This window comes from Capra hircus, chromosome 29 (assembly GCF_001704415.2).
Source record: "Capra hircus breed San Clemente chromosome 29, ASM170441v1, whole genome shotgun sequence".
In the NCBI taxonomy this organism is placed as follows: Eukaryota; Metazoa; Chordata; class Mammalia; order Artiodactyla; family Bovidae; genus Capra; species Capra hircus.
The window spans coordinates 4642580-4666022 of record NC_030836.1 but is presented as its reverse complement, the minus strand read 5'-3'; the positions used below and the strand labels follow the sequence as shown (position 1 = coordinate 4666022).

General features: G+C 39.0%; 1 protein-coding gene across 3 annotated transcripts in view; it reads left to right on the top strand.

Moving 5' to 3' along the window:
• NAALAD2 (N-acetylated alpha-linked acidic dipeptidase 2) overlaps positions 1-23443 on the top strand; it is a 50078-nt gene that overhangs the window by 24914 nt on the left and 1721 nt on the right. For 2 of the 3 annotated variants that reach the window (XM_018043549.1, XM_018043548.1), the window contains exons 9-18: positions 2204-2289; positions 2719-2838; positions 2943-3025; positions 7943-8006; positions 9426-9493; positions 10100-10191; positions 11821-11911; positions 13888-14152; positions 16538-16619; positions 17791-17883. In XM_018043549.1, the coding sequence (XP_017899038.1) occupies positions 2204-2289; positions 2719-2838; positions 2943-3025; positions 7943-8006; positions 9426-9493; positions 10100-10191; positions 11821-11911; positions 13888-14152; positions 16538-16619; positions 17791-17883 (1044 nt within the window). Of the gene's footprint in view, positions 1-2203; positions 2290-2718; positions 2839-2942; positions 3026-7942; positions 8007-9425; positions 9494-10099; positions 10192-11820; positions 11912-13887; positions 14153-15068; positions 15155-16537; positions 16620-17790; positions 17884-23443 lie in introns of those variants that run through there. The other variant, XR_001917521.1, reaches the window with a different exon arrangement.

Genomic DNA, 23443 nt, shown 5'->3' with positions numbered 1-23443 from the left:
GCTGAGTTTGTTCTCAGATTTCTCCTGTATTTCCCTATATAAGAGGATATTCATTCCTTTTACAAATATTTATTGAGCATTTACTGTACCCTGGCACTATTCTGGGCACTGGGGATTCAGCAGTGTACAAGACAGGAAAAAACCCCTGCCGTCTGGAGGCTATATTCTTGAATTCAGTTTATTTGGAACATAATGAATTTGAAGTGATAGTAGGCCATTATGGGCCATTATGTGTAATTTAATCTTATAGGCAACATCTCTTTAGTGATTAACTTGTAATAAAATACAACATGTTCTTCCCTGTTACAAGGCGGGGAAGGAAAAGGCCCATTTGAGTCAGATTGCCCCCAGGACAGTTCTTGTGATGGTGCCAGATTGGAGGCTCAGGTTTTGGAAGGTTCAGATACAGCGCAGGGGTTCCTTGTGTCTGTGTGGCTACACCCCTGGCTGATGTCAGTGTCATTCAGATTCCTGGCAAGTCAAATCCCCTCAGCATAGAATCCCAAATTGAAGATCAAAGTCCTCTGGAGATCATTTCTGTCCATGGTAAAGCAGGAGAGGCCCCAAAGTCAATCGCCCAAGTTGTCCAGAATTTCAGGAGCTTCATTTGCAGAGCCCACAACGTTCTTGCTGACCCACTGGAAACCGTAGCAGTACTTCTCTATGTAATTCTTTCAGGTACTTTTGGAGTCAGTGATACTAAAAACTAGAAAAATATAAAGATTAAAGATACAGATGACCTTCTTTGAGAATCTGAGCAGATAGCTACTTTATTTTCCGTTTAGATTAAAATAGATTGTCTTCTCTCATTCCTCATTGTTACAGCATTCTTTTATTTTCTGCATTTAATTACATATGTCACTGAAGTTGGGTTTCTTACTAGTAGATCTTAGGTTTATTTACTTAGAAACATGCTAAAGAATAATTTTGCTTTTTGCTATTAATTTTTATCATTCAGAAGCAAAAATAAAATCTTTTACCAAATGTCTTAAAATGCAGAACAACACCCATTGATTAGCTTTCCCCTAAAGGCACTTTTTAGTTGAATACTATTCATGAATTATATACACGTTCAGAATCACAATGCACTTTTGGGCGGGGGCGGGGGAAACACCAGAATCTACACGTAACAACATACAGGATTTGATGTGCTAGTTCTTGCGTTTAAAAATGAACTAAAAAGGAGAAAGTTCTGGGGTTCCCTGTGCACTTCCCATGAGCCTGCCATAGATTAAGAATTTTTGTTCCCCTCTGATAAAGAGGCTCGGCATTTTCCCATGTCAGTTCGGCTTTATAGAATGTGAATGGCATTTTTTTTTTATCATTTTCTGATCTTGATTGTATTTTCCTGTGAATTCTGGTTTGGTTAATTACAATTGATGAATGAATATTTAAAAGGCAGGCCCAGATCAGAATCAACAGTGATGGCCTGGAACAGTTTCATCATATAGCTGTCTTATACATTTTAGCAGGTGTTTCTCAAACTGCCATTTAACAATAGAGTTTATCATGTTTCTTGTAGGCAGCACTCAGTCAGCTCTTTAACAGTATACTGATGGACCATTTTGATAATCTTGGAAAATGTTAACTGAATATCAGGAATTAACATTACTATAAAACAAATTAAAAATAAGCTTCTCTGGAGACTTCCCTGGTGGTCAGTGGCTAAGACTCTGGGCTCGCAATGCAGGGGGCCCGGGTCCAGCCCCTGATCAGATCTCACATGCCATCACTAAGATCTGGTGCAGCCAAATGAATAAATATATACTTTAAAAATTAGGCTTCTTTGGCCTTTAATAGATAGATAATAGGCTCTCTCCCTTATTTTTGTAATTGCATAGCATTTAAAAAGTTTAGAATGAATACACAAGCTGTGTTTAATAATAGAATATTTTGAACTTTAAATATCAACAATAGAGTTATAAGGGAGGAAAAATATAAAATATTGACGTTTGGTTTTTAAAATTTGAATTTAATGTGCATGCTTCAGTACACAGGAGTAAGATGTCATGATATCTGCAACTTACTTGCAAATGGCTCAACAATATTACAATTATTTGAGTTTGTGTGGTGGGTATTTGAGAAGTTATTGCCCTGTTATACAATTTTCTGTACTTTTGAGATTTCTTATAATAAAACAGTGGAAGAAAGCTGCTAGGCATAATGCTCCATGTGAAGTAATTTGTCCCCTTTGAAATTCTAGGAAGGTTAGAATGCATGTTTATAATATCAATAAAATCACAAGGATTTACAATGTAATCGGAACTATCCGAGGATCTGTGGAACCTGGTAAGTTGATGGATTATTGTAGACGTTTGGCTTTACCAGATTGCAAGAAGATTTTAGTCCACAGCTAATTTTTTTCTGGCTGATGTGAAATGACTAACTTTGGAAGAAAAAGTATAATTCTAAAAGAAGACTCTACATTATGGTGTTCATTTCTATGGGGAAACTCAAGAGGAAGTTTTGTGGGGTTTTTTCTGATTAGAACATAACATTCTTAATATGCTTTATTTTTAGTGTAATTTTAGGTTCAGAATAAAATTGAGTACTAGGTATAGAGAGCTCACGTGTAACCCCTGCTCCCCTCAAACCCCACGTGTAACTTATGTACTGTGGTGGTACATTTATTAGAGGAAGTTTAATTTGAAATCATAAGTTGTACTCTTTATAAATGTATTCAAAGTTGAAATTCTTTTGAACGCATTTTTTTCCCAGACAGATATGTTATTCTGGGAGGTCATCGGGACTCCTGGGTATTTGGAGGCATTGACCCAACCAGTGGGGCTGCTACTTTGCAAGAAGTTGCCCAGAGTTTTGGGAAACTGCTCAGTAGTGGTAAGTAGTGTTTCTGTGGTAGGTGGTGACAAAAAGTGACCAACTGAAATTTCCTTTGCTTTTAGACAGATATACCTAGTTATGTGTGTTAACAATGATTATAGGCTGGAGACCAAGAAGAACTATCATTTTTGCCAGCTGGGATGCAGAAGAATTTGGACTTCTGGGTTCCACAGAATGGGCTGAGGTAAATAAGACAGAAGAGTTCTTGTTTTCTTGGTCAACAGGCAACAGATATTTATATCTCACAACTGAAGTCACTTAGCATGCATGTATGCATCAGAGAAGGAAATGACAACCCACTCCAGCGTTCTTGCCTGGAGAATCCCAGGGACGGGGGAGCCTGGTGGGCTGCCGGCTATGGGGTCGCACAGAGTCGGACACGACTGAAGCGACTTAGCAGCAGCAGCAGGATAGTCACAAATAGATTCCATTACCTAATATGGTTTTAATTTTGATAAATACTCAAGAGAATTTAGGAATTAGAATTTGTTTTTACTTTCATAGCAGATTGGCAAAACAGAATATCCTCTTAATTACTGGACTGTGAACAAATTTATTGTCAAAATATTTTAGTTTGCATTTGATTTATAAAAAATCTATATGTTCAGAAAGTAGTTAAAAACTGGCAGGCTGTTTCTGACAAATGACTTAACTTATCTAAAAACTGATACAGATCCTTAGAGTTACTTTTTTCAAGTTTTTGAAGTTTCTTTGTATTTCTTCTATCTAAGAAAATATAAGATGTTCTATTATGGTGACTATACTCTATTATAATTTCACATTTATAGATTTGATACATAATTGTTAACATGGGTTTATTTTACCATTCATGAAAGTGGCTGATTGTGGAGTATAAGATGATAATTTTGTAAATTGACTCATTTTTTGCTTCAGCTATGATTAATTCTGTCACTGACTCTTGATGATTTAAGTGTCTCTCCTAGGCTCCCCTCTGTCATCCTCTTCCTTTAGCCTCTCTGTCCAGTATCTCTAAGTTCTTAAATGTGCAAGGTAAGCTCAGAAGGCAAGTGTGCCAAAAACAATTTCCCTCATCATCCTCTACTTTATAAGTCCAGATTTTATAGAATTGCTTTAAAGCATGTCATGTATTTCTTGCCATCTGTTGTTTCCTTCTGACTCATTTCCTCTTACTTTACTTTAAAATAATACGAATTAAATAAATACAGAAGTAAAATCACACACACACAGTTACTTGCATCACTTCTGCTTTGTTCCATTTATATTGGGAAGTTTTATTATTACGCTGATATTGTGAATAAGCATTTTGGAATAGACTTAACTTTAGATGAATAGTTTCTTAGGAATACATGCATGTTATAAACATATATTTCTGTTCCTATAATTTCAGCAGCTTAAAATGAAGATAAAATAAATCCAAGATATAATATGCCTTGCATTATTTTAAATACATGTGGGTTAAAAGACAGTTTCGATACTGTTTCTAGTTTTCTGCCAGATTCTTGATCACATTCAACAGCATCCTTACCTTCTTAAATATCGTTTAGGAATCTTCTTTATTTCTACTGTAAGTCTGTTATAATGGGGACTGTGACTCATTTATCTATAGCAGAGTCAGCTGTCACCTGACCTATGCGGGCAGCTACAGAGACAAGAATCCCCATTTGTGTAATAACCACTCACAGCTTTAAATGTTTTTATTGTGATGTATTCTTATATGGTAGCAAGCTAGAGAGGGTAGAGAAGTCTCAGCATATTCTCATATGTGTGTGACACCAGCCTTCCTCTGCTTTATCTTATAGGGTAAGTGTGTTAGAGAGAGAGAGAGAAAGAATGTCTGGTTAGTCCTGTTATCCATCCTCTCTCCCTCCAGTGTTTTTCTCTATTCTCTGCTTTTTTTTGTTCTTTTTCTTCATCATACCTTAAAAAAAGTTTTAGATAAATGGAAATTTTCAACTACTCACTTCAAATGATAAATTTACATGGGTATATCCAGTTTCAGTGGATCTCACACTCCTATGTATGTAATGATTGCTAGAGATTCAGTTCAGTTCAGTCGCTCAGTCATGTCCGACTCTTTGTGACCCCAGGGACTGCAGCACCCTAGGCCTCCCTGTCCATCACCAACTCCCAGAGTCCACCCAAAGCCATGTCCATCGAGTAGGTGATGCCATCCAACCATCTCATCCTCTGTCGTCCCTTTCTCCTCCTACCTTCAATCTTTCCCAGCATCAGTGTCTTTTCCAATGAGTCAGTTCTTCACATCATTTGCCCGAAGTATTGGATCTTCAACTTCAGCATCAGTCCTTCCAATGAATATTCAAGACTTATTTCCTTTAGGATGGACTGGTTGGATCTCCTTGCAGTCCAAGGGACTCTCAAGAGTCTTCTCCAACACCACAGTTCAAAAGCATCAATTCTTTGGTGCTCAGCTTTCTTTATAGTCCAACTCTCACATCCATACATGACTACTGGAAAAACCATAGCCTTGACTAGACAGACCATTGTGAGCAAAGTGATATCTCTGCTTTGTAATATGCTGCCTAGGTTGATGATAGCTTTACTTCCAAGGAGTAAGCGTCTTTTGATTTCATGGCTGCAGTCACCATCTGCAGTGGTTTTCAGGCTCAGAAAAATAAAGTCTGTCACTGTTTCCATTGTTTCCCCATCTATTTACCATGAAGTGATGGGACCAGATGGCACGATCTTAGTTTTTTGAATGCTGAGTTTTAAGCCAGCTTTTTCAGTCTCCTCTTTCACTTTCATCAACAGGCTCTTTAGTTCTTCTTCACTTTCTGCCATAAGGGTGGTGTCATCTGCATACCTGAGGTTACTGATATTTCTCCTGGCAGTCTTGATTCCAGCTTGTGCTTCATCCAGCCTGACATTTTGCATGATGTACTCTGCATATAAGTTGAATGAGCAGAGTAACAATGTACAGCCTTGATGTACTCCTTTCCCGATTTGGAAGAGTCTGTTTTCCCATGTCCAGTTCTAACTGTTGCTTTCTGACCTGCATACAGATTTCTCAGGCTTGGATTACTGTGATTTTGAATGGTTTGCCTTGGAAATGAATAGAGATCATTCTGTCATTTTTTAGATTGCACCCAAGAACTGCATTTCAGACTCTTGTTGACTATGAGGGCTACTCCATTTCTTCTAAGGGATTCTTGCCCACAGTAGGAGATGTAATGGTCATCTGAATTAAATTCTAGATATACCTTTTTAAAATTATAGATTTCCAGGCCTTACTTTGAGCAATTGTTATTCAGTAGATCTTGGCTGGACCTGAAAATCTGTGAGGATTACCTTTTTATATTCCACTAATGGGGCTTCCCTCATAGCTCAGTTAGTAAAGAATTTGCCTGCAATGCAGGAGTCCCTGGTTTAATTCCTGGTTTGGGAAGATCCTCTGGAGAAGGAAAGGCCACCCACTCCAGTATTCTGGCCTGGAGATTTCCCAAAACTGTATAGTCCCTGGGACTGCAAAGAGTTGGACATGATTGAGCAATTTTTACTCATAGTTCTGTTTAATTCAGTCACTCAGTCGTATCCGACTCTTTGCAACCCCGTGAACCGCAGCACTCCAGGCCTCCCTGTCCATCACCAACGCCCAGAGTTCACTCAGACTCAAGTCCATTGAGTCGGTGATGCCATCCAGCCATCTCATCCTCTGTTGTCCCCTTCTCCTCCTGCCCTCAATCTTTCCCAGCATCAGGGTCTTTTCCAATGAGTCAGCTCTTTGCATCAGGTGGCCTAAGTATTGGAGTTTCAGCTTCAACATCAGTCCTTCCAATGAACACCCAGGACTGATCTCTTTTAGGATAGACTGGTTGGATCTCCTTGCTGTCCAAGGGACTCTCAAGAGTCTTCTCCAACACCACAATTCAAAAGTATCAATTCTTCGGAGCTCAGCTTTCTTTGTAGTCCAGCTCTCACATCCATACATGACCACTGGAGAAACCATAGCCTTGACTAGATGGACCTTTGTTGGCAAAGTCTTGCCTCTGCTTTTAATATGTTGTGTAGGTTGGTCATAACTTTCCTTCCAAGGAGTAAGCGTCTTTTAGTTTCATGGCTGCAGTCACCATCTGCAGTGATTTTGGAGCCCAGAAAAATAAAGTCAGCCACTCTTTCCACTGTTTCCCCATCTATCTGCCATGAAGTGATGGGACTGGATACCATGATATTAGTTTTCTGAATGTTGAGCTTTAAGCCAACTTTTTCACTCTCCTCTTTCACTTTTATCCAGAGGCTCTTTAGTTCCTCTTCACTTTCTGCCATAAGGATGGTATCATCTGTATATCTGACATTATTGATATTTCTCCCAGCAATCTTGATTCCAGCTTGTGTTTCTTCCAGCCCAGCGTTTCTCATGATGTACTCTGCATAGAAGTTAAATAAGCAGGGTGACAATATGCAACCTTGCCGTACTCCTTTTCCTATTTGGAACCAGTCTGTTCATGTCCAGTTCTAACTGTTGCTTCCTGACCTGCATACAGGTTTCTCAAGAGGCAGGTCAGGTGGTCTGGTATTCCCTTCTCTTTCAGAATTTTCCACAGTTTATTGTGATCCACACAGTCAAAGGCTTTGGCATGGTCAATAAAGCAGAAATAGATGTTTTTTTCTGGAACTCTCTTGCTTTTTTGATGATCCAGTGGATGTTGGCAATTTGATCTCTGGTTCCTCTGCCTTTTCTAAAACCAGCTTGAACATCTGGAAGTTCATGGTTCATGTCTTGTTGAAGCCTGGCTTGGAGAATTTTAGGCATTACTTTACTAGCATGTGAGATGAGTGCAGCTGTGTGGTAGACTGAACATTCTTTGGCATTGCCTTTCTTCTATTCACTCACAGGACATCAGGGAACTGTACTCTCAAAATGCTTTTGCTTCAGGGCTCCCTGCTATTGCTATAAACAGTAACTAAGCATCATAATGTTTTTCTTGTTTTAAATGTATCAGTGTCGTCAACCAATCAGTTAACAGCATTTTCTCAGAAATTATTGTCAAAAGCATGGGTTTTATAAATGTGTTTGTAGACTACTCTTATACTCAATTAATCTATTTTGTTTATATTCCCACAAAATGGTGTGAGTTAAGTAACAACTTTGCTTCAACTATAGGAGAATGTAAAAACACTCCAGGAGCGAAGTGTTGCTTATATCAACTCAGATTCATCTATAGAAGGTAAATTTTATTTTTGACTGTTATTAAATAGTATACCATCATTTAAGTCTGTATATTCAGTTTGTAAACCAAGGTTATCCTCTTCCTATGAGATACCTCAATACCTTAATTTTTCATTTTACTAGAGAGAAAATCATTATAATTCAAACGAATCAGTGTGATTCATAACTAAATGACTGATCCTAATTTCTTTATATTTACTATTTGCCTATTTTGAATTACTAGTATTTAGCAGCATTGATGGGAGGGGAGTTTGGGGGAGAATGGTTAAATATATATGTATGGTTGAGCATGTTTGCTCTTCACCTGAACTATCACAGCATTGTTACTTGGCTTGAAAATAAGGTTTTTTTTTTTTTAAGAATATTTTTAATTAAAAACACTATGTGTTTTGAAGATATGAGATATTTTAGAGGGTGGTTAAACTTTGTATTGAATAACATTGAATTCCTTGAGGTGTCAAAAAAAGGAAAATAAAATCTCTATTATGTCATTACATTTTTCATGTGAAGATAGTAAAAGGATTGGATTAAAATATTTCAGAAGAAATATTTTACAGAATATTTTATACAGAAATACTTCCTGAATGTAATGAAACAGATTTGAAGGGAGCAAAGCCTACACACTTCCTTTTGACTCTAGTATGTGACATTTGTATCTCTAGGCTTTGTATTATTATTTCTAGATAAATGTCAGAGCACACTGACTAGCTACTGACATGCTCTGGTCTAATGTCTGCTGCATACTGTTGTATTAAATGAATGAGGGAATTCCCTGGGGTGGTCCAGTGGTTAGGACGCCATGCTTTCACTGCTGTGGGCCTGGGTTTGATCCCTGGTTGGGGAACTATGAATGAAGAGAATGAATACTGTGGCCTTACCCCTTCCTTTGCCAAAGTCCCCCTAAGTGATACTGCCTTAGTGAAGAATGACTCTCACTGTTACTGTGGGAGCTGCCGCCTTAGCAAACTCCAGTGTCCTAAGTGTGTCCTGCAGCCTCTCTCGCCACTGAAGAATTATTTCCATCCTATTTTTGTTGTGGTGGTGGTCTTAAATAATAGTCTTTATTTTTACAGAAAGCGCTGCAAAATGATACAGTTCCCCAAGGGTGACTTGGAGCTAGAAATTCCATCCTGAGTGTGAAAGTGTTAGTTGCTCAGTCGTGTCCGACTCTTTGCAACCCCATGGATTGTAGCCCACCAGTCTCCTCTCCATGGAATTCTCCAGGCAAGAACACTGGAGTGGGTTGCCATTTCCTTCTCCATGTTTCCACCCTATTTTTAATTCTCTGGGAATGATGCATTCAATTTGAAGTTTATAGTATCTTGTTTGTACTTGGAAAATAAAGTTAGAATTGAATATAGATTGGAGTTTCGTTTGGAAGTATTAAAATACTTTATGTGTCTTGTGTATTTTTCAGGTAATTACACTCTCAGAGTTGACTGTACACCCCTTCTTCATCAGTTGGTGTATAAACTGACAAAAGAGGTATGTCGTAAATGTGTCTTAATTTTTTCTGATGGACAGTAAATAACTCTTGTTTTCTAAATTGGTGATAATTAGAGTGGAGAAAGGAACAGAGAGTATACGTTTGTAAGTATACGTTTAATGAGGGTAATAAAAAATGTTTGTGTGTGTATCCCTACATAAGTTCTTACAGTTCCCAACTAGAAACCTGAGGTCATGTAGCTTATTAAAACCCATTAAATTCCAACATTGTTTAAACACAGACTTTCTGAAATTAACTGCTCCTTTTCACCCCACCTGCCCTGCAAAACCAGGACTCATTGACAGTTTCAAGCTCAGCTCTTTATTGCCTATCTGCTATTCTAAGGCCTCATTGTAGATCATCTTGGACAATCTCCTAAGTACATGGCCAGGTTACTAACAAGTACAAATTATAAATGAATAGGAGTTTGGGCTGGGATTTTTTTTCCCCTGCCATTTGCAAAAGCATATTTTTCTATAAAGAGTATAATACACAAATGTTCATGTAGATAAAGGTAGAAGTTGATGTGAAATAACACGTGGTTAAATATCGGCAAAAATGTAATTGTTCTGTCTCTTTTCTTAATATTTGACTTATCTTTTCAGATCTCCAGCCCTGATGATGGTTTTGAGAGTAAATCTCTTTATGAAAGCTGGTTAGAAAAGGACCCTTCATCAGAAAGTAAAACTTTGCCTAGGTAAATCATTTTTATGCATGTTTTCTACTACAGGATCAGTTGAGTTCCCCTTTGCTCCTTGTTTCTCCAGACATGCAATTCTCAGATATCTCAACGATTTGAGAATATTTTTGCAAATATTTAGTAAAAGATTATTAGGTACTACTTTGCATTCTTGTATACAATTACATTCAGATATATATTAAATATGGGCTTCCCAGGTACACACCCTGCCAAAGCAGGAGACACAAGAGGTACAACTTTGATCTCTGAGTTGGGAAGATCCCCTAGAGGAGGAACCAGCAGCCCACTCCAGTATTCTTGCTTGAAAAATTCCATGGACTGAGGAGTCTGGTGAGCTACAGTCCCTAGGGTCACAAAGAGTTAGGTATGGCTGAGCACATGAATTATATGTATTAAATATATTAATAAATATAACTTCAAATGGTTATGATGAAGTAAAAAAAAATGATGGATTATTTCTTTCTAAATTTATTAAGAAAAATCAGCAGCCACCAAGTTATATTTTTACCTGTAGTTAGTTTAGAATTTATGTGAGAATTAATTTTTACTTCTCATTTATACAACAGCTGTCTTGCGCTTATTTTGTATTTATATTTGTTTTCAACTGCTATGCTATTTCTAAAACCAGCTGTTGGTAACAATTTATAGCAGATAAGTCTTGTGAGAGTTTAAATGTATCTTCATTATGTTTTAATTTGCTTGTTCAGAAATAAAAAAAACACTAAAGTAAAAGATTAAAAAACATCCCAAGGTCTCAATCTCAAAAACACGTCTAATAGTTTGGAAGTATATAGTTAGGTTCTTAATGTCTACATAATTTTATATTCTGTTTTATTGATATCATTTTGAGTGAAAATCTTCTATGTCATTACATTATATATAAATATATAGGTATGTATATAGTGGCTTAATTATATGCAAAGAAATATAATTAGATTAATTTCTGAAATATACTAGGGTACTTTTAGAGTCTTCATGATCTTAAATGTAGACTTTCTCCTGGAAGTTTTCATACTAGACCACAGTTCTCTGAGGGCCGAGATCATATCTTATTATTTGTTTTTCCCTCAAAAACTACCATGAATGCTGAGGCCATAGTTACCAGGTTGCCCAATTTGGTGTCACTGCCCAACTCTGGTTGTAGTCAGTGCAGATTTATAGTTTTATTATAGGTGTAAACAGATGTAATAGGAAAGTTCCTTTTTATCCACATTTTAATCAACTTTATTTTCTAAATTTTAAAATAAATTAAAGTTTATTTGTTATTATTTTAAAGAATAAAATAAAAAAATTTTTCGTTGTTTGAAATCACCGTATCATCAGGGTGTTGTTGTTGTGTAGTTGCTAAGTCTGGTCCGACTCTTTGCAACCCCATGGACTGTAGCCCGCCAGGCGCCTCTGTCCATGAGATTTTCCAGGCAAGAGTACTGGTTGTGGGTTGCCATTTCCTACTGCAGGGGATCTTCATAGGAAAGTTTTCCTGAGGGTGGTATACCTTTTTTAATTTTTATAAAGGTACCATACACTTCCTTGAACTTGTTGGGACAGGATTCATTGTCCCATCTATTTATATTATCTATTTTTGCATTTATTTCTTCATGTATGTGTGTTATGTTTTACATTTAGAATCAGCAAGCTGGGATCTGGAAGTGATTTTGAAGCTTATTTTCAGAGACTTGGGATTGCTTCAGGAAGAGTCCGTTACACTAAGAATAAGGTAAGCTATTTTCTTTGGGATTTTCCAGGCAATAACAGTGGAGTGGGTTGCCATTTCCTTCTCTAGTGCATGAAAGTGGAAAGTGAAAGTGAAATCGCTCAGTTGTCTCCAACTCTTAGTGACCCCATGGACTGCAGCCCACCAGGCCCCTCCGTCCATGGGATTTTCCAGGCGAGAGTACTGGAGTGGGTTGTCATTGCCTTCTCCTTATTTTGGATACAAAACACTTAATCCACATTCTTTTTGTTAGGAATTCTGTCATTTAGTTGTTGGGCACCGGGCACTGTGCCCTAGGAAGAATGCCAGGGATAGAGCTAGATTGCAGATCCCACTCTAGATAGACTGAGAAATAATTTGTGTTATTTTGTGAATGTTCACTGCCAGGGTTATTCAGTGAAGTGATAATGGACAGTAATGCCAGGTGCTTAGCTGGTTATTATTGCCAAGAGGTTTGCATCCTTCTGATGCAGGTGTTGTTGGAAAATTTAATTCTTTTCTGATGTGCCTCATTGCATCTGAAGCACATTGATGGTATGCAAGTATATGAGTTATGCAAACCTATACCATTTTTGTCTATGTTATAAGTTATGTCATAAGTCATACTGAAGATTACATCAGTACACTTAGGTTTGTCAAAGATTTTACTAATTTTCTGATACGTGCAATACACCAACATCATGCTTGTCTAGAATACATATCCCTTGCAAATTTGACTATCCAGAATACAACTAAGAACAGGGAAGTAAGAGAAAACAGCTGCAGAATAATCCAGAATAAGTGCGTAAATTGGTATACTGCTGCTCATTACACTTCATTCATAAGAGATGGACTTTTGGGAATTCCCATCAATCAGCCTCCATGCTTCCCCTGCAGGGTGCACAGGTTAGATCCTTGGTCAGGGAATAAAGATCCCACATGCCAGGTGGCACAGCCAAAAATTTTCTTTAAAAAATCAAAAGACAAAAACAAAAACTCACCACACTATACACTTAACACATGAATGTTATTAAATTACACCTCATTAAACCTCCCTTTAAAAAAAGAAAAGAGAGGCACTTTACCCTCTTTCAAAGCCTGTTCACTTTTATACTCTGTCATCATTCTGAACAAAGTGATCTGGTTTCTAAGACAATGCAGATTAAAAGCAGAATGTTAGGTAAATGGAAGGAGATAGATACAGGGATTCCTTTCAGTGATATTAAAAGCAATAAGAATGATAGGTTTATGTCAAAGAAGCAGATAGGTAAACTAACGTTAAGGAAAGCAGATCTAAGTAGTCAAAAATATTTACATAGAGTACCACCCTGTAACAATTTGTTTATAATGATAATCCTTAATTTTGTAACAAAGATTAGGTGGCATGTGGATATACATTGCTTGGGAATGCAGGCGAAGGGCTTAAACGTATAGCTAACCTTTAAACAACTCAGGAGACAGGGGTGTTAACCCCTGGAGAAGTTGAAAATCATGTGTAACTTTACATTTGGGATCCTGTTGTGCTGTAGTACATATTTATTGAAAAAAAAAATCTGTGTATAAGTGAACCCCTGCAGTTCAAACCCATGTTGTTAAAGCGTCAAGTGAATAACCCTCCAGTTATTATAAATAACTGAGCTGCACAGAACCTTTCATTCTCAATCAGTTGATAGATAATTTCTAACTGTGCTGATATTCAATTTGAGTGTGTACTCCTTAATTGTCAGCAAAGCAATGAGGAAAATTTTCAAGAAGCAGTATTTTGAATGAAGGTTATATGAATTACTAAGTGAATAATGGTAAAATTTTAAGTTGGTGAACATTTCATGGTGAAGTCTTAGTGAATTAGCCTTAAGCTTTTCCTTCATTGTGATGAAACTCAGGGTACCATATGGTTATGTTTTTTAATGGAAGCATTTTATAATTTCATAAAATATTATAATTTGAATATTTAATACTTTTCTGTACTTGATCCCTCCCCACCTTTTTTTTTTTTCCAGAAAACAGATACTTACAGCAGCTATCCAATATACCATACAATTTATGAGACATTTGAGTTGGTAGAGAAGTTTTATGACCCCACGTTTAAAAAGCAGCTTGCTGTGGCTCAGTTACGAGGAGCATTGGTTTATGAGCTTGCAGACGCTAAAATCATTCCTTTCAATATTCAAGACTATGCAAAAACTTTGGAAAACTATGCAAGGAGCATCTATAATTCATCCAGGACACATGAGCAAGCGTGTAGAAGCCATGGAGTATCATTTGGTAAGAAATGGTTGGGCAGGTATTTTACAGTCATCACGTTAGAGCTTCAAAATATCATCTCCGGTCATCAGTGCATACAGTTTCATCCTAGAATTCATCCCCGCTTCATTTCCCCATCCTGACTTCTAGACAAAGAACTTTAAACACCTGTTAAACAGTGCCATTTGGTTTGATATGTGTCAGATGAATCCATTGTGCTAAGTTTGTGCTGCAAACATTGGGCTGATAAATATTTTCCCTATATTGCTGCCTTTAAAAATGCTTTTATTGTTATAAGTACAATACTATTATAGTGTAACAATATTATAGAAAGATGGGGAAGTAGAGAAAGCCACAAATTCCGCTACATATATATATTATAATTACTACCATTATTATTACAGCATTTACCTATGAGTGTTTTCCTACATGGAGGATATTTTTACATAGGTTTCAGCATTCCTTCCTTTTCTGTCTTGCCTTTTTGTGGTTGCTGTTTCACACCAAGTCTCTCTTGAGAAGCAGTGATGAAATTTATTATAGCACAGAGTAGTGTAGGAGCATTAAGCATTGTGTCTTGAAGTAGTTTCCTGGCTCAGATCCTGGCTCTAATATTTAGTCACTGTCAGACCTTGGGAAAGTTATTTAACACCTCTACTGTCTGTTTTATTGTGAATAAAATAGGAAAATATGTTTCCAAGATTGTTGTGGAGATTCAGTTGGTTGGTACATAGAAATAATGGTGACAGACAGTGTTCATAATGTTAGCTATTATTGCTGTTTTATTGTGGCCATTCTCTTTTACTATTCTGTGAGTACATATTCTTTGTATATATCAAAGTTAACGAACACTTACTGAGTGTCTGCTGTGTACCAAGTGCTCCGTTATTTCCTGGAAGATAGAAAGAAGTTTAAGAAATAGTCATTGTCCTCACAGAGCTTATATTCTCATGGAGAAGAAGACCAAACACAGGAGAGAAGCTGTTAGAGGGATACACGGAGAGTACTATAAGGGCCCTGAAAGTGAGTACTGGATGGTCAGTAATGGCTTCTGAATATAATTACGTAGCAATTAGTAATCTTCAGAAAGAGATTTAGCAGGAATACTAAGATCTAGAAATTGAAGCAAAGGAAAATGTAGAAAATGGTGCTTACATCATTATGACTTTACAGTCACTGCAGTGGTGGGGCAAATGGAGAGAGAGGAAATGAAGAAAGAAGCAGGCTGGGAGTTCGGAGTCCTGTGGCTGTCCAGCATCTATTTCTCTTCGTAAATGCCCCAATTTCTTTCTGGTGAATCAGCCTTTACTAATTTTTATTATGTAGGGTCCACCCGAGAGACAGATTAAACAGTTGCAGCAGCAGGACTGTGTGCAAAGCTGATGGACAGATGGATATACGGTGCTCTGCATCCTGTTTATCAGCTCACTGCATTGTCTTACGTTCCTACGACTCTACTAAAACTGCTCTTTCCAAAGGTTTCATTTACTTGTGACGCTAAATCCTAGGGACACGTTTTGATTTTTCTCTATTAATATTTTGACTTTTGCGTTTCATTTGAAATTTAAAGTTTCTTCAACCCTCTTTCCCCTTAGCTTTCATAATATCTACTATTAGATTGTTTGATTTGCACATAATATGAAAAGCAGCAACAATAATTGAAGGCCAAAAAAGACCTTATTTCTTCTATTGAATGTACTTATACTGAATGCATTACTTACTAGCTTTGTAGTCTCACAGAGATCCCATGTTTGGAGCTGTAATACTTTATCTATAAAATGAATATTGACTCCCTGCATTATAAGATTAATGCAAGAAGCAAATCAGCAATGTATGGTAGTGTCCAGTTTAGAAAAGATGGAAAATGATAAACAGGTTGTTATTAAAAATATGATACACTTTCCTAATCCCTTTTCTTAGAAATTTTGTGAACTAAAGATTGATCAGACCAAACTGGACCCCAGTTATCAGAGTTTAAATGTATCAGCTTGTCTGTCACAGGTTAAGATCTTAAATGTACTACTTAAAAACTAAAAATGACATTATTTTATTCTGTAATAATTATAGGAATGAAGCTCATTTATAGTGTCTGGCATATAGTTGTCCCAATAAATAAGTATTGAAAGAAATAAATGAATGCTGTTTCTGATAAATTGAGGAGTTTTTATGTCCTAGATTCTTGAAATTTGTTATTTCCTTCAGAACCAATTTTGCCATTTTAAATTTTATACAGTATTTCTTTGTTACAAGATATCCTAATACATTCCAAGGATCTGCAAGAAGACTCAGTAGAAAAATAGTTTCAGTACCTATTGAGCAAGCTAGCATGGGGATGGTGGGAAAGTGAAGCTGAAATATGAAGCATTGGTGCTTAATAATTTCACCTCTATTCTTCTATTTTTTAAGAGTCCTTATTTTCTGCTGTGAAAAACTTCTCAGAAGCCGCTTCAGATTTCCACAGAAGACTTTCACAAGTTGATCTGAATAAGTAAGTTTCAAATGTAAAGCTATCTACTGTTTTTAAAAGCCATGTGGTTAGTGGAATGAACTGTGTGCCCTCATAGGAGCATTCAGTTCAGAGTCACTGCTACTCAGATTATGGTCTTCCAACCAGCAGCATCAGCCTCACCCGGGAGCTTGTTAGAAAGACAATATCAGAGCTCGTGCCAGACCCTCTGAGTTAGAATTCTGCAGTAGACTCTCCAGGTAGTTTGTATTCACATTAAAGTTTGAGGCACATTGCTGTTGAAACATAAAACACTCATCCCATGGCGGGGGCTAAGGAGACATGTCTTTTGAAGTTTGCATGGTAAGAATTCTGACTGCTGCTGGTAATTCATAATTCTGCAGGTTTAAGTGCATTCATAACCCATTTTACTACAGTACCAAATAGTCCTGTGAACAGTGTAGAAATTCTTTCTCATACTTTTTTTTGCATCTTACCACTTGAAAGCTGAAAAATAATTTGAGTTATACTCAAAGCATTATTTAACAAGCATAAACTGCACCACCTCATAGTTCATATCACTTTTCTTAATAGTTTTAAAATTCATTCAAACAAGGTTTCCCACCTCCCATCCAGGCAGAAAGCTGTGTCAGTCATTGGGAGGGCCCTTTCTCTCTCCCTGTGGTTGTAGGACAACCTAGGGAACTTGTGCAGCACCCCAAAAGATTAAGTTGGCAGATTCCAAGTGTGGAAGAGGCTCCCCGCCCACGAGGTACCGCTGTCTCTCTCCCTGCTTGGAGACTCCTGCAAACTCCATTCTGTGGTGGTCAGCCTTTACTCTGCTACTTTGCTCCATGGTGGAACTGAATGACTTATCAAGAACAGCTTGGCAGTCCACGCTGTCTGTCCTTGCAGGGGTCCTGGCTCTCCTACAAAGAATTAAAACTGTCTTTTACTTCTTTCAGGAAAGTCTGTGGTCTTGAAAAAGAAATCAAACCATTTCCTAATCAGTCTCTCTGCCTATTATAAATAATAGAAAGACGCGCCTGCTGTTATATGCAGCTTACCATATGAGCCTGGGTATTTAATACTCATTTTCTTAAAAGTCTATGATTTAGAAGTTTGTTTTCCCCATGCCTTATCCTTATTTAATAGTTTGAAATGTGGCTTCATGGTAAAGGTTTTAATTATCTATTTTTTTTTATTCTCAAAGCCCTATAGCAGTGAGAATCATGAATGACCAGCTGATGTTTCTTGAAAGAGCATTCATTGATCCTCTTGGTTTACCAGGGAGGCCGTTCTATAGGTAAGGAGGCAACAGGTATTGCACTAAAGAACACCAACCATGTCACTCTGACCTAAACCAGCATACTCGAGGTCTGCTTTAAACTACTGTGAGATGAGTGGAAAGTGGATATGTATACTGAAGGAAACACGGGTGAGATCATGCAGGTGGCGCTGGTGGTGAGGAACCTGCCTGCTGGTGCAGGTGGATGTAGAAGACGAGGGTTCGATCCCTGGGTCGGGAAGATCCCCTGGAGGAGGGCATGGCAGCCCACTCCAGTGTTCTTGCCTGGAGAGTCCCATGGACAGAGGAGATTGGCGGGCTACAGTCTATAGCATCACAAAGAGTTGGACACATCGGAAGAGACTTAGTGTGCATGCGAGACAGTATACTTCTTTTCATTTACTCGGCTGGGCCGGGTCTCAGTTCCGTCATGCAGGCCCTTTGTCTGTGCACACGGGCTCTCCAGTTGTGCCGCGTCGGCTCAGGAGCACGTGGGCGCTGTAGTTGGGGTGCGTGGGCTTCGTCGCTCCACAACACGTGGATTCTTAGTTCCCCCGCTGTGGATTGAACTCCTGTCCCCTTCATGGCAAGGCTAATTCTTAACCACTGGGCCATCAGGGAAGTCCCATAATAGTGTAATCTGTAATATCAGAAAAATTAATTTCATACCCTGTATTGCTTTGCTACAGATATAAATGGCAAATGATAGTTGAAAAAGACTCTTTGTGACAAAATCTAAAAGACAGAATCTTAAAGGGGATCTTATAGCTCATGTGCTTCAATTTTCTACATGAATCTTTTCTGTAGGATTTCAGGAAAGTGGTTATCCAGCTGCTGTTTGAATCTTCCAATGATGGGAGACTTGCTACCACATGAGAAAGTTCATTCAATTATAAGAAAGATCTACTTAATAGAAAGTTTTCGTCATAAAAATATATTTCCCCGTAATTTTCTCCCTCTGGCCTTGTACTGCTCTCCAAGTCAAGTAGAATAGTGTCGATCCATTTCCATATAGCATTTAGGGTTTCAGAAGATGGGTGCCATAGCTTCCTGTAAAGAATTGTACTTTTTTCTCAGTGTCTTGGCTGCTTTGGGATAGTCTCCAGTTTTTCAAAGTGTCTTTTAAGCTGTGGTTCCTTGGTAAAAATTAGAAAGGCCCTAGAGTCAGAAATCTATGTTCTAGTTCACTTGGCACATGTGTGACTTTCCAGCAAGTCATATCTAGGGCTTGCTCACCTGAATTAGGAGGGTGATAACAAGCTATTTTACAAGGCTGTTTAAGTCAAGTGACACAAACAAAAGGTAGCTCTACATATGGCATTTCTTATAAATATTAGTAATTAGTGTTAACATTTAACTGATTATAATCCTAGGCCTTTAGAACCCATCTCTGCCAAATACCAAGTGTCAGCTGGGCAAATTACTTCTCCAAGACTCAGATTCCTAAGTGGTAGATGGAGATTACTCTGCTTATACCCCATAGGTTTATAAATTTAAGGCTTGCAGAAGATTTAGCTCAGAGAGGGATGCACTGGGTACATAGTTGCTGTTTTTAGTATGTGTGTTGCTGAAGCGAGCACAATAGTTGCTGTTTTTATAAAATCTTACATATTGTGAAGATAAATGTTTATTGATACAAATAAAATAGCAGCCATCAGTTAAGTATTTCCATAAACCAAAGATTGAAAGCCAATTTATATATTAATCTTTTTTTGCCTGTGAGTCCATCTTTATATTTTCAATTTATATGATTTATAAGCAGAATATCTCATTTTCAAATTCAGGCTTTGTGGAGTTCCATAGAATAAAAAGGGGCAGTGCTAACACCTAGATGTTTCTGTTATTTCCTTCAGAGAAAATCAGAGATGAGAGTTTGGTGTTAAATTTTGAATGCAGTTAAGTACACGTTTGGTTTTTTATTTATTCATTTGTATTTACATAAATGGGACCATATATCACCTTGCAACTGCCTTTTTTGGGTAACAATTTCTCTTAGAGGTTTTTCTGTGTCAGTATATATAGTTTTAGCTATTCTCATCTGTTTCATTGTTTTCCATTATATGGCTTGCATGTGTAAATTTTAGTCCTTATTGAGTTTTTAATTAATTTGTTTTTTCCCGCAATTACTATTAGAAAAGTACTGCTATAAAATGTCCCCAAGACCTACTTGAACATTTAATATCTCTAGAATCAGTACTGGGATTTCAGGGACAAAAGGTTAAACATTTTAAATTTGATTAAGTAGCTGACAAACTGTCCTCCAGTTTAAAATATATTGGGAACTGTTCATTGACCACAAAGGCTGTATCCTAAAGTGAGGGAGAGGCAGACCTCACCGCCCTGAGACACAGAATCAACAGCCACAGATGGAATGGTTTCCTCTGGGAAAAAAACAAAAACCCTGAAAACTAAGTGAGCAAGTCCTCCACGTCAGGCGAAGGAGAAGAAGGCCGTGTGGGTGTGAAAGGGGTAGTGGAGGCTACTGCCCAGTCTCACCGCAAATCCCACTCCATTGTGTGGTTGCAGCAACTGACCGTCAGGAGGGAGCTCACAGACCTGGAGCTTCCCTCTGGGGAGCAAAGGGTTTGTCCCCAAATGAGCCACCTGACCTGCGCCTGAGGGTGAGCCTCCCCGATATCTGGCCTTGAGAACCAACGAGGCTGCATCCGTGAGACCAAAGAGATGCACAGAGGCTGGAAATGGCTCGGGCCAAAAGAACGCTAGATCACCTGCCACCGGCCCCAGCACAGACGCAGCTCTTGAGTATCCCCCGGATTCTAAGTGAAAGAGGTTCATTTGTTGATCTTAAAGCACTGGCTCGAGGGGCAGGGACCCTCTCTGGGGTGGAGGCTGGTGGGTACTCTGCTCTTCCTCTGCCTTGCTGAGGCTGTGGGCACCATCTTTCCCCTCTTCTTCCCTGAAGGTGATGGTCCTCATGCAATCCCTCTGCTGGGCTCTAGAGCGCCAGTATCTCCAGAGGGAAGCTTTTATCTGCATGTGGTGGTATTCTGGCTTCTGCATCTGGTGTCCTGGTTTTTCCAGCTGTCGCCGGCAGACACTCCTTGATTGCCTGGCTCAAGGCTGGGAGGGTGAGGGGGGCTTGCACTCCTGAATCCTATGGGGCTGTAACAATTGGAGAGACAGTTGTCAGAGAGCAGACTGAAACACACCTCGGGTCTTTCTGAGGAAGAGGCCCCTTTGCCTGGCCAAGAGCTTCGGCCTGAACAGCAGCGTTTCACTCCGACATGCTTCTAGAAGCCTGCAGGGCTGCCCTCAGGCAGTGAAGGCTGGTGGAAGCGCTCTCTGCTCCTCCTCTGCCTCACTCCAGCTTGACCCTCTCTCAGAAGGGAGCTTATACCGTTTTCTGGCCCTCCGATTTTTGAAGCTGCTACTGGGGACGCCTCTACGTTTTCTGACTCTGGTGACCAGAGGGAAGTATGCTTGCAGCTCTCAAGGGGTAGATAGGGAAAGAGAGGCAACAGACCCAGGGGCTGTATTCTGGGGAAGGAGGCCCATAATCCTGTAAGCACAGATCCAGGCTGAGGGGCAGGACTCTGATTCTATCCATGTAAGTGCTGGCTGTAAAGCAGAGACCCAGGAGGCCGGTGCTGTCTTCACGCTCTCTCTCGGCCATGGTCCAGGAAGCCAGCATCTCTCGGGGGAGCTCTTAGAGATGTCTGGTGACTCAGCTTCTGTGGCTGCTGCCCGAGGGGTGCCCTGATCCCCTGGCTCTGGTGGCCAGACAGGATTGCTTTCCTTGGTCCCACAGGGTTATGATGATCTCAGAGTCAGTGCATGGGAGGCTACCGCCTGCAGTCACTGCACAGGTGGCAGACGGAAACACAGCCCATCTTTCTGTAAAAGAGGCCTGTTGGCTTGTCTTAGAGCTTCATCCCAAGGCACAGGTTTTTAGGCTTCCCAGGTGGTGCCAGTGGTCAAGAACCTGTCTGCCAGTGCAGGAGATGCAAGAGATGTGGGTTCAGTCTCTGGGTCAGGAAGATCCCTTGGAGGAGGGCACGGTCACCCAGTCCAGGATTCTTGCCTGGAGAATTCCATGGACAGAGGGGCCTGGCCGTCTACAGTCCATAGTGTCATGAAGAGCTGGACATGACTGAAGTGACTTGGCACACATGCACCAAATAGAAGGCATGGAGTTAAAAGAAAGAATACGTTAATGCAATTGAGAAATGCACTGGACGGGTTCACTAGCAGACTAGACGAAGCAGAAGAATCAGTGACTTGGAACACAGGCAGTGGAACTCACAGAGCAACAAAAAGTAAGAAGGGTTTTTAAAAAGTGATGACAGTTGAAGGGACAACTCTGGGACAACATCAGGTGGAACAATGTGTGTCTTATAGAGGTTCCAGAAGGAACTGAAAATGTCCCTAACCTGGGGAAGGAAACAGACATCCAGATCCGGAAACCCAGAGAGTGTGAATAAGATGAACTCAAAAGATCCCCATCCTAAGACAAGCTGTAATTAACATGTCAAGAAAGGTGTTAACAGGAACAGTGGAACTCCAGTGGTCCAGTGGTTAAAACTTGACGCTCCCTCTAGAGGGGGCATGTGTTCAGTCTCTCATCAGGGAGCTTAGATTCCACGTGCCATGGCAAGTCTGATTAAAAAAAAAAAGTCTCAACAAACTGGATACAGAGGCAATATGTATCAATATAACATAGCCCATATATGACAAAACCACAGCTGCCTTTATGCTCAATGGTGAGAACCCCAAGGCATTTCCTTTAAGATCAGGAACAAGGCAAGTATGCCCACTCTCACCATTTTTATTCAACGCAGTATTGGAAGTCCTGGCCATAGTAGTTTGGAAAAATAAACAAAGACATCCAAATCAGGAAGAAGTAACTGTACTATTGCAGAAGAAAATCCTAATGATTCCACAAATAAACTGTTGGGTTGGCCAAAAAGTTAATTCAGGTTTTTCTGAAAGGTCTATGGAGAAACTTAAATGTACCTTTTGGCCAACCCAATATTAGAATAAATGAAATCTGTAAAGTTATAGGACACAAAATCCATGTACAGGAACCTATGGTGTTTCTAAACACTGATGATAAGAAGAAAAATTAAGGAAACACCTCATCTACAATTTTATCAGGTTTTCTTAATTCTTGAATCAATAATATTGTATAATACTCCCCCTCTACAGTTCTCCAGAGGATGGCATATGTACTAAGAAGTGACCTGTATCTCTAGTATCTCAGCTTATATATAGGTCAGGCTATTAATGTTTATAAACAGTTCAGCATGTATACCTGTTTCATTAAGGACGATCCACTTAAAGCCATACTAAATTTCAAGAGCCAAAGCAATAAATCCTGATATACTCTGGGAAATCTAAATGATGTCATTATAAATGTCTTTGATCATTAAATCTTACAGAGAGTTCTATATTTTGTCATATAGTAGCTTTACATTCTGAAGCAGCTCTAGGGTTTGACTGTTAGGCCTAATTCCTTTTTTTTTTCTTCCTAAAGAAGGGATCTGAAGCATTGCCCCCGGCCGCCTGCAGCTGCCTTTAATTTACTTTGTCTGTGCTGGGTCATCCTTGCTGAGAGCAG